At 37.3% G+C, this 21,703-nt stretch overlaps 1 protein-coding gene across 2 annotated transcripts in view; it reads right to left on the bottom strand.

Annotated features, from left to right (window-relative positions):
* The window catches only part of LOC311113266 (protein Jumonji-like), a 100,281-nt gene that overhangs the window by 16,064 nt on the left and 62,514 nt on the right, over positions 1-21,703 (bottom strand). For both annotated transcript variants that reach the window (XM_084156474.1, XM_084156475.1), the window contains exon 9: positions 21,256-21,657. In XM_084156474.1, coding sequence (XP_084012600.1) covers positions 21,256-21,657 — 402 coding nt within the window. The remainder of the gene's footprint in view (positions 1-21,255; positions 21,658-21,703) is intronic.

The raw sequence follows: 21,703 nt of genomic DNA, 5'->3' as shown, positions 1-21,703 counted from the left end.
GATACTCCAGGAGAACTAACTGATACTACAGGATAACTAACTGATACTACAGGATAACTGTAACTGATACTACAGGAGAACTAACTGATACTACAGGAGAACTAACGTATACTACAGGAGAACTGTAACTGATACTACAGGAGAACTGTAACTGATACTACAGGAGAACTAACTGATACTACAGGAGAACTAACTGTTACTACAGGAGAACTAACTGATACTACAGGATAACTAACTGATACTACAGGAGTACTGTAACTGATACTACTGGAGAACTGTAACTGATACTACAGGAGAACAAACTGATATTACAGGAGTACTGTAACTGATACTACAGGATAATTAACTGATACTACAGGAGAACTAACTGATACTACAGGAGTACTGTAACTGATACTACAGGAGAACTAACTGATACTACAGGAGAACTAATTGATACTACAGGAGAACTAATTGATACTACAGGAGAACTAACTGATCCTACAGGAGAACTAACTGATACTACAGGATAACTAACTGATACTACAGGAGTACTGTAACTGATACTACAGGAGAACTGTAACTGATACTACAGGAGAACTAACTGATACTACCGGAGAACTAACTGATACTACAGGAGAACTAACTGATACTACAGGAGAACTAACTGATACTACATGAGAACTAACTGATACTACAGGAGAACTAACTGATACTACAGGAGAACTAACTGATACTACAGGAGAACTAACTGATACTACAGGAGAACTGTAACTGATACTACAGGAGAACTAACTGATACTACAGGAGAACTAACTGATACTACAGGAGAACTAACTGATACTACAGGAGAACTAACTGATACTACAGGAGAACTAACTGATATTACAGGAGAACTGTCACTGATACTACAGGAGAACTGTAACTGATAATACAGGAGAACTGTAACTGATACTACAGGATAACTAACTGATACTACAGGAGAACTAACTGATACAGGAGAACTAACTGATACTAACTAATACTACAGGAGTACTGTAACTGATACTACAGGATAATTAACTGATACTACAGGAAAACTAACTGATACTACAGGAGAACTGTAACTGATACTACAGGAGAACTAACTGATACTACAGGAGAACTAAATGATACTACAGGAGAACTAACTGATCCTACAAGAGAACTGTAACTGATACTACAGGAGAACTAACTGATACCACAGGAGAACTAACTGATACTACAGGATAACTAACTGATACTACAGGAGAACTAACTGATACTACAGGATAACTAACTGATACTACAGGATAACTAAATGATACTACAGGATAACTAACTGATACTACATGAGAACTGTAACTGATACTACAGGAGAACTAACTGATACTACAGGAGAACTAACTGATACTACAGGAGAACTAACTGATACTACAGGAGAACTAACTGATACTACAGGAGAACTAACTGATACTACAGGAGAACTAAATGATACTACAGGAGAACTAACTGATACTACAGGAGTACTGTAACTGATACTACAGGATAACTGTAATTTATACTACATGAGAACTAACTGATACTACAGGAGAACTAACTGATACTACAGGAGTACTGTAACTGATACTACAGGAGAACTAACTGATACTACAGAATAACTAACTGATACTACAGGAGAACTAACTGATACTACAGGAGTACTGTAACTGATCCTACAGGATAACTGTAATTTATACTACATGAGAACTAACTGATACTACAGGAGAACTAACTGATACTACAGGAGTACTATAACTGATACTACAGGAGAACTAACTGATACTACAGAATAACTAACTGATACTACAGGAGAACTAACTGATACTACAGGAGACTGTAACTGATACTACAGGAGAACTAACTGATACTACAGGATAAGTAACTGATACTACAGGATAACTAAATGATACTACAGGAGAACTAACTGATACTACAGGAGAACTAACTGATACTACAGGAGTACTGTAACTGATACTACAGGAGAACTGTAACTGATACTACAGGAGAACTAACTGATACTACAGGAGAACTAACTGATACTACAGGAGAACTAACTGATACTACAGGATAACTGTAACTGATACTACAGGAGAACTAACTGATACTACAGGAGAACTAACTGATACTCCAGGAGAACTAACTGATACTACAGGAGAACTGTAACTGATACTACAGGAGAACTAACTGATACTACAGGATAACTAACTTATACTACAGGAGAACTGTAACTGATACTACAGGAGAACTAACTGATACTACAGGAGAACTAACTGATACTACAGGAGAACTGTAACTGATACTACAGGAGAACTAACTGATACTACAGGAGAACTAACTGATACTCCAGGAGAACTAACTGATACTACAGGAGAACTGTAACTGATACTACAGGAGAACTAACTGATACTACAGGATAACTAACTTATACTACAGGAGAACTGTAACTGATACTACAGGAGAACTAACTGATACTACAGGAGAACTAACTGATACTACAGGAGAACTAACTGATACTACAGGAGTACTGTAACTGATACTACAGGATAACTAACTGATACTACAGGATAACTAACTGATACTACAGGAGTACTGTAACTGATACTACTGGATAACTGTAACTGATACTACAGGAGAACTAACTGATACTACAGGAGTACTGTAACTGATACTACAGGATAATTAACTGATACTACAGGAGAACTAACTGATACTACAGGAGTACTGTAACTGATACTACAGGAGAACTAACTGATACTACAGGAGAACTAATTGATACTACAGGAGAACTAACTGATCCTACAGGAGAACTAACTGATACTACAGGATAACTAACTGATACTACAGGAGTATTGTAACTGATACTACAGGAGAACTGTAACTGATACTACAGGAGAACTAAATGATACTACAGGAGAACTAACTGATATTACAGGAGAACTGTCACTGATACTACAGGAGAACTGTAACTGATAATACAGGAGAACTGTAACTGATACTACAGGAGAACTAACTGATGCAGGAGAACTAACTGATACTAACTAATACTACAGGAGTACTGTAACTGATACTACAGGATAATTAACTGATACTACAGGAGAACTAACTGATACTACAGGAGAACTGTAACTGATACTACAGGAGAACTAACTGATACTACAGGAGAACTAAATGATACTACAGGAGAACTAACTGATCCTACAAGAGAACTGTAACTGATACTACAGGAGAACTAACTGATACCACAGGATAACTAACTGATACTACAGGAGAACTAACTGATACTACAGGAGAACTAACTGATACTACAGGAGAACTAACTGATACTACAGGAGAACTAACTGATACTACAGGAGAACTAACTGATACTACAGGAGAACTAAATGATACTACAGGATAACTAACTGATACTACAGGATAACTGTAATTTATACTACAGGAGAACTAACTGATACTACAGGAGAACTAACTGATACTACAGGAGAACTAACTGATACTACAGGAGAACTAACTGATACTACAGGAGAACTAAATGATACTACAGGAGAACTAACTGATACTACAGGAGTACTGTAACTGATACTACAGGATAACTGTAATTTATACTACATGAGAACTAACTGATACTACAGGAGAACTAACTGATACTACAGGAGTACTGTAACTGATACTACAGGAGAACTAACTGATACTACAGAATAACTAACTGATACTACAGGAGAACTAACTGATACTACAGGATAAGTAACTGATACTACAGGAGAACTAAATGATACTACAGGAGAACTAACTGATACTACAGGAGTACTGTAACTGATACTACAGGAGAACTGTAACTGATACTACAGGATAACTAACTGATACTACAGGATAACTAACTGAAACTACAGGAGAACTAACTGATACTACAGGAGAACTAACTGATACTACAGGATAACTGTAACTGATACTACAGGAGAACTAACTGATACTACAGGAGAACTAACTGATACTCCAGGAGAACTAACTGATACTACAGGAGAACTAACTGATACTACAGGATAACTGTAACTGATACTACAGGAGAACTAACTGATACTACAGGAGAACTAACGTATACTACAGGAGAACTGTAACTGATACTACAGGAGAACTGTAAATGATACTACAGGAGAACTGTAAATGATACTACAGGAGAACTAACTGATACTACAGGAGAACTAACTGTTACTACAGGAGAACTAACTGATACTACAGGAGAACTAACTGATACTACAGGAGAACTAACTGATACTACAGGAGAACTAAATGATACTACAGGAGAACTAACTGATACTACAGGAGTACTGTAACTGATACTACAGGATAACTGTAATTTATACTACATGAGAACTAACTGATACTACAGGAGAACTAACTGATACTACAGGAGTACTGTAACTGATACTACAGGAGAACTAACTGATACTACAGAATAACTAACTGATACTACAGGATAACTAACTGATACTACAGGAGTACTGTAACTGATCCTACAGGATAACTGTAATTTATACTACATGAGAACTAACTGATACTACAGGAGAACTAACTGATACTACAGGAGTACTATAACTGATACTACAGGAGAACTAACTGATACTACAGAATAACTAACTGATACTACAGGAGAACTAACTGATACTACAGGAGACTGTAACTGATACTACAGGAGAACTGTAACTGATACTACAGGAGAACTAACTGATACTACAGGATAAGTAACTGATACTACAGGAGAACTAAATGATACTACAGGAGAACTAACTGATACTACATGAGTACTGTAACTGATACTACAGGAGAACTGTAACTGATACTACAGGAGAACTAACTGATACTACAGGAGAACTAACTGATACTACAGGAGAACTAACTGATACTACAGGAGAACTAACTGATACTACAGGAGAACTAACTGATACTACAGGAGAACTAACTGATACTACAGGAGAACTAACTGATACTACAGGAGAACTAAATGATACTACAGGATAACTAACTGATACTACAGGAGAACTGTAACTGATACTACAGGAGAACTAACTGATACTACAGGATAACTAACTGATACTACAGGAGAACTAACTGATACTACAGGAGAACTAACTAATACTACAGGAGAACTAAATGATACTACAGGAGAACTAACTGATACTACAGGAGAACTAACTGATACTACAGGAGAACTAACTGATACTACAGGAGAACTAACTGATACTACAGGAGAACTAACTGATACTACAGAAGAACTAAATGATACTACAGGAGAACTAACTGATACTACAGGAGAACTAACTGATACTACTGGAGAACTAACTGATACTCCAGGAGAACTAACTGATACTACAGGATAACTAACTGATACTACAGGATAACTGTAACTGATACTACAGGAGAACTAACTGATACTACAGGAGAACTAACGTATACTACAGGAGAACTGTAACTGATACTACAGGAGAACTGTAACTGATACTACAGGAGAACTAACTGATACTACAGGAGAACTAACTGTTACTACAGGAGAACTAACTGATACTACAGGATAACTAACTGATACTACAGGAGTACTGTAACTGATACTACTGGAGAACTGTAACTGATACTACAGGAGAACAAACTGATATTACAGGAGTACTGTAACTGATACTACAGGATAATTAACTGATACTACAGGAGAACTAACTGATACTACAGGAGTACTGTAACTGATACTACAGGAGAACTAACTGATACTACAGGAGAACTAATTGATACTACAGGAGAACTAATTGATACTACAGGAGAACTAACTGATCCTACAGGAGAACTAACTGATACTACAGGATAACTAACTGATACTACAGGAGTACTGTAACTGATACTACAGGAGAACTGTAACTGATACTACAGGAGAACTAACTGATACTACCGGAGAACTAACTGATACTACAGGAGAACTAACTGATACTACAGGAGAACTAACTGATACTACATGAGAACTAACTGATACTACAGGAGAACTAACTGATACTACAGGAGAACTAACTGATACTACAGGAGAACTAACTGATACTACAGGAGAACTGTAACTGATACTACAGGAGAACTAACTGATACTACAGGAGAACTAACTGATACTACAGGAGAACTAACTGATACTACAGGAGAACTAACTGATACTACAGGAGAACTAACTGATATTACAGGAGAACTGTCACTGATACTACAGGAGAACTGTAACTGATAATACAGGAGAACTGTAACTGATACTACAGGATAACTAACTGATACTACAGGAGAACTAACTGATACAGGAGAACTAACTGATACTAACTAATACTACAGGAGTACTGTAACTGATACTACAGGATAATTAACTGATACTACAGGAAAACTAACTGATACTACAGGAGAACTGTAACTGATACTACAGGAGAACTAACTGATACTACAGGAGAACTAAATGATACTACAGGAGAACTAACTGATCCTACAAGAGAACTGTAACTGATACTACAGGAGAACTAACTGATACCACAGGAGAACTAACTGATACTACAGGATAACTAACTGATACTACAGGAGAACTAACTGATACTACAGGATAACTAACTGATACTACAGGATAACTAAATGATACTACAGGATAACTAACTGATACTACATGAGAACTGTAACTGATACTACAGGAGAACTAACTGATACTACAGGAGAACTAACTGATACTACAGGAGAACTAACTGATACTACAGGAGAACTAACTGATACTACAGGAGAACTAACTGATACTACAGGAGAACTAAATGATACTACAGGAGAACTAACTGATACTACAGGAGTACTGTAACTGATACTACAGGATAACTGTAATTTATACTACATGAGAACTAACTGATACTACAGGAGAACTAACTGATACTACAGGAGTACTGTAACTGATACTACAGGAGAACTAACTGATACTACAGAATAACTAACTGATACTACAGGAGAACTAACTGATACTACAGGAGTACTGTAACTGATCCTACAGGATAACTGTAATTTATACTACATGAGAACTAACTGATACTACAGGAGAACTAACTGATACTACAGGAGTACTATAACTGATACTACAGGAGAACTAACTGATACTACAGAATAACTAACTGATACTACAGGAGAACTAACTGATACTACAGGAGACTGTAACTGATACTACAGGAGAACTAACTGATACTACAGGAGAACTAAATGATACTACAGGAGAACTGTAACTGATACTACAGGAGAACTCACTGATACTACAGGAGAACTAACTGATACTACAGGAGAACTAACTGATACTACAGGAGAACTGTAACTGATACTACAGGAGAACTAACTTATACTACAGGAGAACTAACTGATACTACAGGAGAACTAACTGATACTACAGGATAACTAACTGATACCACAGGAGAACTGTAACTGATACTACAGGAGAACTAACTGATACTACAGGAGAACTAACTGATACTACAGGATAACTAACTGATACCACAGGAGAACTGTAACTGATACTACAGGAGAACTAACTGATACTACAGGAGAACTAACTGATACTACAGGAGAACTAACTGATACTACAGGAGAACTAACTGAACTACAGGAGAACTAACTGATACTACAGGAGAACTAACTGATATTACAGGAGAACTGTCACTGATACTACAGGAGAACTGTAACTGATAATACAGGAGAACTGTAACTGATACTACAGGAGAACTAACTGATGCAGGAGAACTAACTGATACTAACTAATACTACAGGAGTACTGTAACTGATACTACAGGATAATTAACTGATACTACAGGAGAACTAACTGATACTACAGGAGAACTGTAACTGATACTACAGGAGAACTAACTGATACTACAGGAGAACTAAATGATACTACAGGAGAACTAACTGATCCTACAAGAGAACTGTAACTGATACTACAGGAGAACTAACTGATACCACAGGATAACTAACTGATACTACAGGAGAACTAACTGATACTACAGGAGAACTAACTGATACTACAGGAGAACTAACTGATACTACAGGAGAACTAACTGATACTACAGGAGAACTAACTGATACTACAGGAGAACTAAATGATACTACAGGATAACTAACTGATACTACAGGATAACTGTAATTTATACTACAGGAGAACTAACTGATACTACAGGAGAACTAACTGATACTACAGGAGAACTAACTGATACTACAGGAGAACTAACTGATACTACAGGAGAACTAAATGATACTACAGGAGAACTAACTGATACTACAGGAGTACTGTAACTGATACTACAGGATAACTGTAATTTATACTACATGAGAACTAACTGATACTACAGGAGAACTAACTGATACTACAGGAGTACTGTAACTGATACTACAGGAGAACTAACTGATACTACAGAATAACTAACTGATACTACAGGAGAACTAACTGATACTACAGGATAAGTAACTGATACTACAGGAGAACTAAATGATACTACAGGAGAACTAACTGATACTACAGGAGTACTGTAACTGATACTACAGGAGAACTGTAACTGATACTACAGGATAACTAACTGATACTACAGGATAACTAACTGAAACTACAGGAGAACTAACTGATACTACAGGAGAACTAACTGATACTACAGGATAACTGTAACTGATACTACAGGAGAACTAACTGATACTACAGGAGAACTAACTGATACTCCAGGAGAACTAACTGATACTACAGGAGAACTAACTGATACTACAGGATAACTGTAACTGATACTACAGGAGAACTAACTGATACTACAGGAGAACTAACGTATACTACAGGAGAACTGTAACTGATACTACAGGAGAACTGTAAATGATACTACAGGAGAACTGTAAATGATACTACAGGAGAACTAACTGATACTACAGGAGAACTAACTGTTACTACAGGAGAACTAACTGATACTACAGGAGAACTAACTGATACTACAGGAGAACTAACTGATACTACAGGAGAACTAAATGATACTACAGGAGAACTAACTGATACTACAGGAGTACTGTAACTGATACTACAGGATAACTGTAATTTATACTACATGAGAACTAACTGATACTACAGGAGAACTAACTGATACTACAGGAGTACTGTAACTGATACTACAGGAGAACTAACTGATACTACAGAATAACTAACTGATACTACAGGATAACTAACTGATACTACAGGAGTACTGTAACTGATCCTACAGGATAACTGTAATTTATACTACATGAGAACTAACTGATACTACAGGAGAACTAACTGATACTACAGGAGTACTATAACTGATACTACAGGAGAACTAACTGATACTACAGAATAACTAACTGATACTACAGGAGAACTAACTGATACTACAGGAGACTGTAACTGATACTACAGGAGAACTGTAACTGATACTACAGGAGAACTAACTGATACTACAGGATAAGTAACTGATACTACAGGAGAACTAAATGATACTACAGGAGAACTAACTGATACTACATGAGTACTGTAACTGATACTACAGGAGAACTGTAACTGATACTACAGGAGAACTAACTGATACTACAGGAGAACTAACTGATACTACAGGAGAACTAACTGATACTACAGGAGAACTAACTGATACTACAGGAGAACTAACTGATACTACAGGAGAACTAACTGATACTACAGGAGAACTAACTGATACTACAGGAGAACTAAATGATACTACAGGATAACTAACTGATACTACAGGAGAACTGTAACTGATACTACAGGAGAACTAACTGATACTACAGGATAACTAACTGATACTACAGGAGAACTAACTGATACTACAGGAGAACTAACTAATACTACAGGAGAACTAAATGATACTACAGGAGAACTAACTGATACTACAGGAGAACTAACTGATACTACAGGAGAACTAACTGATACTACAGGAGAACTAACTGATACTACAGGAGAACTAACTGATACTACAGAAGAACTAAATGATACTACAGGAGAACTAACTGATACTACAGGAGAACTAACTGATACTACTGGAGAACTAACTGATACTCCAGGAGAACTAACTGATACTACAGGATAACTAACTGATACTACAGGATAACTGTAACTGATACTACAGGAGAACTAACTGATACTACAGGAGAACTAACGTATACTACAGGAGAACTGTAACTGATACTACAGGAGAACTGTAACTGATACTACAGGAGAACTAACTGATACTACAGGAGAACTAACTGTTACTACAGGAGAACTAACTGATACTACAGGATAACTAACTGATACTACAGGAGTACTGTAACTGATACTACTGGAGAACTGTAACTGATACTACAGGAGAACAAACTGATATTACAGGAGTACTGTAACTGATACTACAGGATAATTAACTGATACTACAGGAGAACTAACTGATACTACAGGAGTACTGTAACTGATACTACAGGAGAACTAACTGATACTACAGGAGAACTAATTGATACTACAGGAGAACTAATTGATACTACAGGAGAACTAACTGATCCTACAGGAGAACTAACTGATACTACAGGATAACTAACTGATACTACAGGAGTACTGTAACTGATACTACAGGAGAACTGTAACTGATACTACAGGAGAACTAACTGATACTACCGGAGAACTAACTGATACTACAGGAGAACTAACTGATACTACAGGAGAACTAACTGATACTACATGAGAACTAACTGATACTACAGGAGAACTAACTGATACTACAGGAGAACTAACTGATACTACAGGAGAACTAACTGATACTACAGGAGAACTGTAACTGATACTACAGGAGAACTAACTGATACTACAGGAGAACTAACTGATACTACAGGAGAACTAACTGATACTACAGGAGAACTAACTGATACTACAGGAGAACTAACTGATATTACAGGAGAACTGTCACTGATACTACAGGAGAACTGTAACTGATAATACAGGAGAACTGTAACTGATACTACAGGATAACTAACTGATACTACAGGAGAACTAACTGATACAGGAGAACTAACTGATACTAACTAATACTACAGGAGTACTGTAACTGATACTACAGGATAATTAACTGATACTACAGGAAAACTAACTGATACTACAGGAGAACTGTAACTGATACTACAGGAGAACTAACTGATACTACAGGAGAACTAAATGATACTACAGGAGAACTAACTGATCCTACAAGAGAACTGTAACTGATACTACAGGAGAACTAACTGATACCACAGGAGAACTAACTGATACTACAGGATAACTAACTGATACTACAGGAGAACTAACTGATACTACAGGATAACTAACTGATACTACAGGATAACTAAATGATACTACAGGATAACTAACTGATACTACATGAGAACTGTAACTGATACTACAGGAGAACTAACTGATACTACAGGAGAACTAACTGATACTACAGGAGAACTAACTGATACTACAGGAGAACTAACTGATACTACAGGAGAACTAACTGATACTACAGGAGAACTAAATGATACTACAGGAGAACTAACTGATACTACAGGAGTACTGTAACTGATACTACAGGATAACTGTAATTTATACTACATGAGAACTAACTGATACTACAGGAGAACTAACTGATACTACAGGAGTACTGTAACTGATACTACAGGAGAACTAACTGATACTACAGAATAACTAACTGATACTACAGGAGAACTAACTGATACTACAGGAGTACTGTAACTGATCCTACAGGATAACTGTAATTTATACTACATGAGAACTAACTGATACTACAGGAGAACTAACTGATACTACAGGAGTACTATAACTGATACTACAGGAGAACTAACTGATACTACAGAATAACTAACTGATACTACAGGAGAACTAACTGATACTACAGGAGACTGTAACTGATACTACAGGAGAACTAACTGATACTACAGGATAAGTAACTGATACTACAGGATAACTAAATGATACTACAGGAGAACTAACTGATACTACAGGAGAACTAACTGATACTACAGGAGTACTGTAACTGATACTACAGGAGAACTGTAACTGATACTACAGGAGAACTAACTGATACTACAGGAGAACTAACTGATACTACAGGAGAACTAACTGATACTACAGGATAACTGTAACTGATACTACAGGAGAACTAACTGATACTACAGGAGAACTAACTGATACTCCAGGAGAACTAACTGATACTACAGGAGAACTGTAACTGATACTACAGGAGAACTAACTGATACTACAGGATAACTAACTTATACTACAGGAGAACTGTAACTGATACTACAGGAGAACTAACTGATACTACAGGAGAACTAACTGATACTACAGGAGAACTGTAACTGATACTACAGGAGAACTAACTGATACTACAGGAGAACTAACTGATACTCCAGGAGAACTAACTGATACTACAGGAGAACTGTAACTGATACTACAGGAGAACTAACTGATACTACAGGATAACTAACTTATACTACAGGAGAACTGTAACTGATACTACAGGAGAACTAACTGATACTACAGGAGAACTAACTGATACTACAGGAGAACTAACTGATACTACAGGAGTACTGTAACTGATACTACAGGATAACTAACTGATACTACAGGATAACTAACTGATACTACAGGAGTACTGTAACTGATACTACTGGATAACTGTAACTGATACTACAGGAGAACTAACTGATACTACAGGAGTACTGTAACTGATACTACAGGATAATTAACTGATACTACAGGAGAACTAACTGATACTACAGGAGTACTGTAACTGATACTACAGGAGAACTAACTGATACTACAGGAGAACTAATTGATACTACAGGAGAACTAACTGATCCTACAGGAGAACTAACTGATACTACAGGATAACTAACTGATACTACAGGAGTATTGTAACTGATACTACAGGAGAACTGTAACTGATACTACAGGAGAACTAAATGATACTACAGGAGAACTAACTGATATTACAGGAGAACTGTCACTGATACTACAGGAGAACTGTAACTGATAATACAGGAGAACTGTAACTGATACTACAGGAGAACTAACTGATGCAGGAGAACTAACTGATACTAACTAATACTACAGGAGTACTGTAACTGATACTACAGGATAATTAACTGATACTACAGGAGAACTAACTGATACTACAGGAGAACTGTAACTGATACTACAGGAGAACTAACTGATACTACAGGAGAACTAAATGATACTACAGGAGAACTAACTGATCCTACAAGAGAACTGTAACTGATACTACAGGAGAACTAACTGATACCACAGGATAACTAACTGATACTACAGGAGAACTAACTGATACTACAGGAGAACTAACTGATACTACAGGAGAACTAACTGATACTACAGGAGAACTAACTGATACTACAGGAGAACTAACTGATACTACAGGAGAACTAAATGATACTACAGGATAACTAACTGATACTACAGGATAACTGTAATTTATACTACAGGAGAACTAACTGATACTACAGGAGAACTAACTGATACTACAGGAGAACTAACTGATACTACAGGAGAACTAACTGATACTACAGGAGAACTAAATGATACTACAGGAGAACTAACTGATACTACAGGAGTACTGTAACTGATACTACAGGATAACTGTAATTTATACTACATGAGAACTAACTGATACTACAGGAGAACTAACTGATACTACAGGAGTACTGTAACTGATACTACAGGAGAACTAACTGATACTACAGAATAACTAACTGATACTACAGGAGAACTAACTGATACTACAGGATAAGTAACTGATACTACAGGAGAACTAAATGATACTACAGGAGAACTAACTGATACTACAGGAGTACTGTAACTGATACTACAGGAGAACTGTAACTGATACTACAGGATAACTAACTGATACTACAGGATAACTAACTGAAACTACAGGAGAACTAACTGATACTACAGGAGAACTAACTGATACTACAGGATAACTGTAACTGATACTACAGGAGAACTAACTGATACTACAGGAGAACTAACTGATACTCCAGGAGAACTAACTGATACTACAGGAGAACTAACTGATACTACAGGATAACTGTAACTGATACTACAGGAGAACTAACTGATACTACAGGAGAACTAACGTATACTACAGGAGAACTGTAACTGATACTACAGGAGAACTGTAAATGATACTACAGGAGAACTGTAAATGATACTACAGGAGAACTAACTGATACTACAGGAGAACTAACTGTTACTACAGGAGAACTAACTGATACTACAGGAGAACTAACTGATACTACAGGAGAACTAACTGATACTACAGGAGAACTAAATGATACTACAGGAGAACTAACTGATACTACAGGAGTACTGTAACTGATACTACAGGATAACTGTAATTTATACTACATGAGAACTAACTGATACTACAGGAGAACTAACTGATACTACAGGAGTACTGTAACTGATACTACAGGAGAACTAACTGATACTACAGAATAACTAACTGATACTACAGGATAACTAACTGATACTACAGGAGTACTGTAACTGATCCTACAGGATAACTGTAATTTATACTACATGAGAACTAACTGATACTACAGGAGAACTAACTGATACTACAGGAGTACTATAACTGATACTACAGGAGAACTAACTGATACTACAGAATAACTAACTGATACTACAGGAGAACTAACTGATACTACAGGAGACTGTAACTGATACTACAGGAGAACTGTAACTGATACTACAGGAGAACTAACTGATACTACAGGATAAGTAACTGATACTACAGGAGAACTAAATGATACTACAGGAGAACTAACTGATACTACATGAGTACTGTAACTGATACTACAGGAGAACTGTAACTGATACTACAGGAGAACTAACTGATACTACAGGAGAACTAACTGATACTACAGGAGAACTAACTGATACTACAGGAGAACTAACTGATACTACAGGAGAACTAACTGATACTACAGGAGAACTAACTGATACTACAGGAGAACTAACTGATACTACAGGAGAACTAAATGATACTACAGGATAACTAACTGATACTACAGGAGAACTGTAACTGATACTACAGGAGAACTAACTGATACTACAGGATAACTAACTGATACTACAGGAGAACTAACTGATACTACAGGAGAACTAACTAATACTACAGGAGAACTAAATGATACTACAGGAGAACTAACTGATACTACAGGAGAACTAACTGATACTACAGGAGAACTAACTGATACTACAGGAGAACTAACTGATACTACAGGAGAACTAACTGATACTACAGAAGAACTAAATGATACTACAGGAGAACTAACTGATACTACAGGAGAACTAACTGATACTACTGGAGAACTAACTGATACTCCAGGAGAACTAACTGATACTACAGGATAACTAACTGATACTACAGGATAACTGTAACTGATACTACAGGAGAACTAACTGATACTACAGGAGAACTAACGTATACTACAGGAGAACTGTAACTGATACTACAGGAGAACTGTAACTGATACTACAGGAGAACTAACTGATACTACAGGAGAACTAACTGTTACTACAGGAGAACTAACTGATACTACAGGATAACTAACTGATACTACAGGAGTACTGTAACTGATACTACTGGAGAACTGTAACTGATACTACAGGAGAACAAACTGATATTACAGGAGTACTGTAACTGATACTACAGGATAATTAACTGATACTACAGGAGAACTAACTGATACTACAGGAGTACTGTAACTGATACTACAGGAGAACTAACTGATACTACAGGAGAACTAATTGATACTACAGGAGAACTAATTGATACTACAGGAGAACTAACTGATCCTACAGGAGAACTAACTGATACTACAGGATAACTAACTGATACTACAGGAGTACTGTAACTGATACTACAGGAGAACTGTAACTGATACTACAGGAGAACTAACTGATACTACCGGAGAACTAACTGATACTACAGGAGAACTAACTGATACTACAGGAGAACTAACTGATACTACATGAGAACTAACTGATACTACAGGAGAACTAACTGATACTACAGGAGAACTAACTGATACTACAGGAGAACTAACTGATACTACAGGAGAACTGTAACTGATACTACAGGAGAACTAACTGATACTACAGGAGAACTAACTGATACTACAGGAGAACTAACTGATACTACAGGAGAACTAACTGATACTACAGGAGAACTAACTGATATTACAGGAGAACTGTCACTGATACTACAGGAGAACTGTAACTGATAATACAGGAGAACTGTAACTGATACTACAGGATAACTAACTGATACTACAGGAGAACTAACTGATACAGGAGAACTAACTGATACTAACTAATACTACAGGAGTACTGTAACTGATACTACAGGATAATTAACTGATACTACAGGAAAACTAACTGATACTACAGGAGAACTGTAACTGATACTACAGGAGAACTAACTGATACTACAGGAGAACTAAATGATACTACAGGAGAACTAACTGATCCTACAAGAGAACTGTAACTGATACTACAGGAGAACTAACTGATACCACAGGAGAACTAACTGATACTACAGGATAACTAACTGATACTACAGGAGAACTAACTGATACTACAGGATAACTAACTGATACTACAGGATAACTAAATGATACTACAGGATAACTAACTGATACTACATGAGAACTGTAACTGATACTACAGGAGAACTAACTGATACTACAGGAGAACTAACTGATACTACAGGAGAACTAACTGATACTACAGGAGAACTAACTGATACTACAGGAGAACTAACTGATACTACAGGAGAACTAAATGATACTACAGGAGAACTAACTGATACTACAGGAGTACTGTAACTGATACTACAGGATAACTGTAATTTATACTACATGAGAACTAACTGATACTACAGGAGAACTAACTGATACTACAGGAGTACTGTAACTGATACTACAGGAGAACTAACTGATACTACAGAATAACTAACTGATACTACAGGAGAACTAACTGATACTACAGGAGTACTGTAACTGATCCTACAGGATAACTGTAATTTATACTACATGAGAACTAACTGATACTACAGGAGAACTAACTGATACTACAGGAGTACTATAACTGATACTACAGGAGAACTAACTGATACTACAGAATAACTAACTGATACTACAGGAGAACTAACTGATACTACAGGAGACTGTAACTGATACTACAGGAGAACTAACTGATACTACAGGATAAGTAACTGATACTACAGGATAACTAAATGATACTACAGGAGAACTAACTGATACTACAGGAGAACTAACTGATACTACAGGAGTACTGTAACTGATACTACAGGAGAACTGTAACTGATACTACAGGAGAACTAACTGATACTACAGGAGAACTAACTGATACTACAGGAGAACTAACTGATACTACAGGATAACTGTAACTGATACTACAGGAGAACTAACTGATACTACAGGAGAACTAACTGATACTCCAGGAGAACTAACTGATACTACAGGAGAACTGTAACTGATACTACAGGAGAACTAACTGATACTACAGGATAACTAACTTATACTACAGGAGAACTGTAACTGATACTACAGGAGAACTAACTGATACTACAGGAGAACTAACTGATACTACAGGAGAACTGTAACTGATACTACAGGAGAACTAACTGATACTACAGGAGAACTAACTGATACTCCAGGAGAACTAACTGATACTACAGGAGAACTGTAACTGATACTACAGGAGAACTAACTGATACTACAGGATAACTAACTTATACTACAGGAGAACTGTAACTGATACTACAGGAGAACTAACTGATACTACAGGAGAACTAACTGATACTACAGGAGAACTAACTGATACTACAGGAGTACTGTAACTGATACTACAGGATAACTAACTGATACTACAGGATAACTAACTGATACTACAGGAGTACTGTAACTGATACTACTGGATAACTGTAACTGATACTACAGGAGAACTAACTGATACTACAGGAGTACTGTAACTGATACTACAGGATAATTAACTGATACTACAGGAGAACTAACTGATACTACAGGAGTACTGTAACTGATACTACAGGAGAACTAACTGATACTACAGGAGAACTAATTGATACTACAGGAGAACTAACTGATCCTACAGGAGAACTAACTGATACTACAGGATAACTAACTGATACTACAGGAGTATTGTAACTGATACTACAGGAGAACTGTAACTGATACTACAGGAGAACTAAATGATACTACAGGAGAACTAACTGATACTACAGGAGAACTAACTGATACTACAGGAGAACTAACTGATACTACAGGAGAACTAACTGATACTACAGGAGTACTGTAACTGATACTACATGATAATTAACTGATACTACAGGATAACTAACTGATACTACAGGAGAACTAACTGATACTACAGGAGAACTAACTGATACTACAGGAGAACTAACTGATACTACAGGAGAACTAACTGATACTACAGGAGAACTAACTGATACTACAGGATAACTAACTGATACTACAGGATAACTAAATGATACTACAGGATAACTAACTGATACTACATGAGAACTGTAACTGATACTACAGGAGAACTAACTGATACTACAGGAGAACTAACTGATACTACAGGAGAACTAACTGATACTACAGGAGAACTAACTGATACTACAGGAGAACTAACTGATACTACAGGATAACTAAATGATACTACAGGAGAACTAACTGATACTACAGGAGTACTGTAACTGATACTACAGGATAACTGTAATTTATACTAATGGGGACTAACTGATACTACAGGAGAACTAACTGATACTACAGGAGTACTGTAACTGATACTACAGGAGAACTAACTGATACTACAGAATAACTAACTGATACTACAGGAGAACTAACTGATACTACAGGAGTACTGTAACTGATCCTACAGGATAACTGTAATTTATACTACATGAGAACTAACTGATACTACAGGAGAACTAACTGATACTACAGGAGTACTATAACTGATACTACAGGAGAACTAACTGATACTACAGAATAACTAACTGATACTACAGGAGAACTAACTGATACTACAGGAGACTGTAACTGATACTACAGGAGAACTAACTGATACTACAGGATAACTAAATGATACTACAGGAGAACTAACTGATACTACAGGAGAACTAACTGATACTACAGGAGTACTGTAACTGATACTACAGGAGAACTGTAACTGATACTACAGGAGAACTAACTGATACTACAGGAGAACTAACTGATACTACAGGAGAACTAACTGATACTACAGGATAACTGTAACTGATACTACAGGAGAACTAACTGATACTACAGGAGAACTAACTGATACTCCAGGAGAACTAACTGATACTACAGGAGAACTGTAACTGATACTACAGGAGAACTAACTGATACTACAGGATAACTAACTTATACTACAGGAGAACTGTAACTGATACTACAGGAGAACTAACTGATACTACAGGAGAACTAACTGATACTACAGGAGAACTGTAACTGATACTACAGGAGAACTAACTGATACTACAGGAGAACTAACTGATACTCCAGGAGAACTAACTGATACTACAGGAGAACTGTAACTGATACTACAGGAGAACTAACTGATACTACAGGATAACTAACTTATACTACAGGAGAACTGTAACTGATACTACAGGAGAACTAACTGATACTACAGGAGAACTAACTGATACTACAGGAGAACTAACTGATACTACAGGAGTACTGTAACTGATACTACAGGATAACTAACTGATACTACAGGATAACTAACTGATACTACAGGAGTACTGTAACTGATACTACTGGATAACTGTAACTGATACTACAGGAGAACTAACTGATACTACAGGAGTACTGTAACTGATACTACAGGATAATTAACTGATACTACAGGAGAACTAACTGATACTACAGGAGTACTGTAACTGATACTACAGGAGAACTAACTGATACTACAGGAGAACTAATTGATACTACAGGAGAACTAACTGATCCTACAGGAGAACTAACTGATACTACAGGATAACTAACTGATACTACAGGAGTATTGTAACTGATACTACAGGAGAACTGTAACTGATACTACAGGAGAACTAAATGATACTATAGGAGAACTAACTGATACTACAGGAGAACTAACTGATACTACAGGAGAACTAACTGATACTACAGGAGAACTAACTGATACTACAGGAGTACTGTAACTGATACTACATGATAATTAACTGATACTACAGGATAACTAACTGATACTACAGGAGAACTAACTGATACTACAGGAGAACTAACTGATACTACAGGAGAACTAACTGATACTACAGGAGAACTAACTGATACTACAGGAGAACTAACTGATACTACAGGAGAACTAACTGATACTACAGGAGAACTAACTGATACTACAGGAGAACTAACTGATACTACAGGAGAACTAATTGATACTACAGGAGAACTAACTGATACTACAGGAGAACTAACTCATACTACAGGAGAACTAACTCATACTACAGGATAACTAACTGATACTACTTATAAGAGAACTGTGAGCAACAGAAGAGCATCATGGAGCATGAAGACAGAAATACTGGCATTGATAAGTTGACATGGGGTGACGTGTTGTCAAAATGAGGTGTGTGTGCGTGTGTGTCTGATTGTGTGTGTGGCCTCTGTGCTTGCAGATGTGCAGTGACCTATATTAGATGTGAGAGCAACGGAACCAGGGATGTTGTAGTTCTGCCTCCAGGCACTAACATCTATACACACTGTATTGACAGTGTTGCACTGTATTCACTCTCCACACACACAGCTACCACAGAGCTCATTAACCAATATACTGTATTGCACTGTATTCACTCTGCACACACACAGCTACCACAGAGCTCATTAACCAATAGACTGTATTGACAGTGTTGCACACGTTTGCGCAACAATATTTACACAAGCGTTTTGTAGTGCCTCCACTATGCTTGTGTAATTATTTTTTGTCCAGAAAAACTCTCTGTTGTATCACATTTGTTGTGCTAAATGTGATGTACATCAGTTGTTCAACCTGAGTGTGTACAGGGCCAGAAACAGGCTGAAATGACCTACCCTGTATATACACTTGTGCTGGTCGCTGAGAACCCCTTCCTCCTCTTCTGCTTTCTCCTCCTCCGCTCCTCCTTTCTTCTCCTGAGCGAACAGCCTCCTCCTGGACCTCAGCCACATCTCCTCCTGTTTCTTCACCTCTTTCTCTCCTTCCTCCAGGCTCCTGGGCAGGCCGTTCCTCTGCACCACCCCGTTTACCAGGCCATTCTTGGGCTCACAGCGGGGCAACTGGAGCAGGCTCTGTTGGGAGTCATCTGGGTGGCCCTCCAGGGGCCCCCTCCTCTTCTCCAGCCTCCCCTTCTCCTCCAGCACCTCCCTTTCCAGGCGGGAGCGCTCAGCGGGGTCCAGGGAGTCGTAGGACAGTAGGTACTGGCAGTAGGCCTCCTGCAGCTTGGCCAGACGATCCTGTGATCGGGTGGTAGGGCATTATTACGTTGCAGTTGAAGGTTGA

Source organism: Coregonus lavaretus (genome assembly GCF_964263955.1).
Source record: "Coregonus lavaretus genome assembly, chromosome: 3".
In the NCBI taxonomy this organism is placed as follows: Eukaryota; Metazoa; Chordata; class Actinopteri; order Salmoniformes; family Salmonidae; genus Coregonus; species Coregonus lavaretus.
Note: the sequence above shows the minus strand (reverse complement) of the source record. Positions and strands in the feature narration are given on the sequence as shown.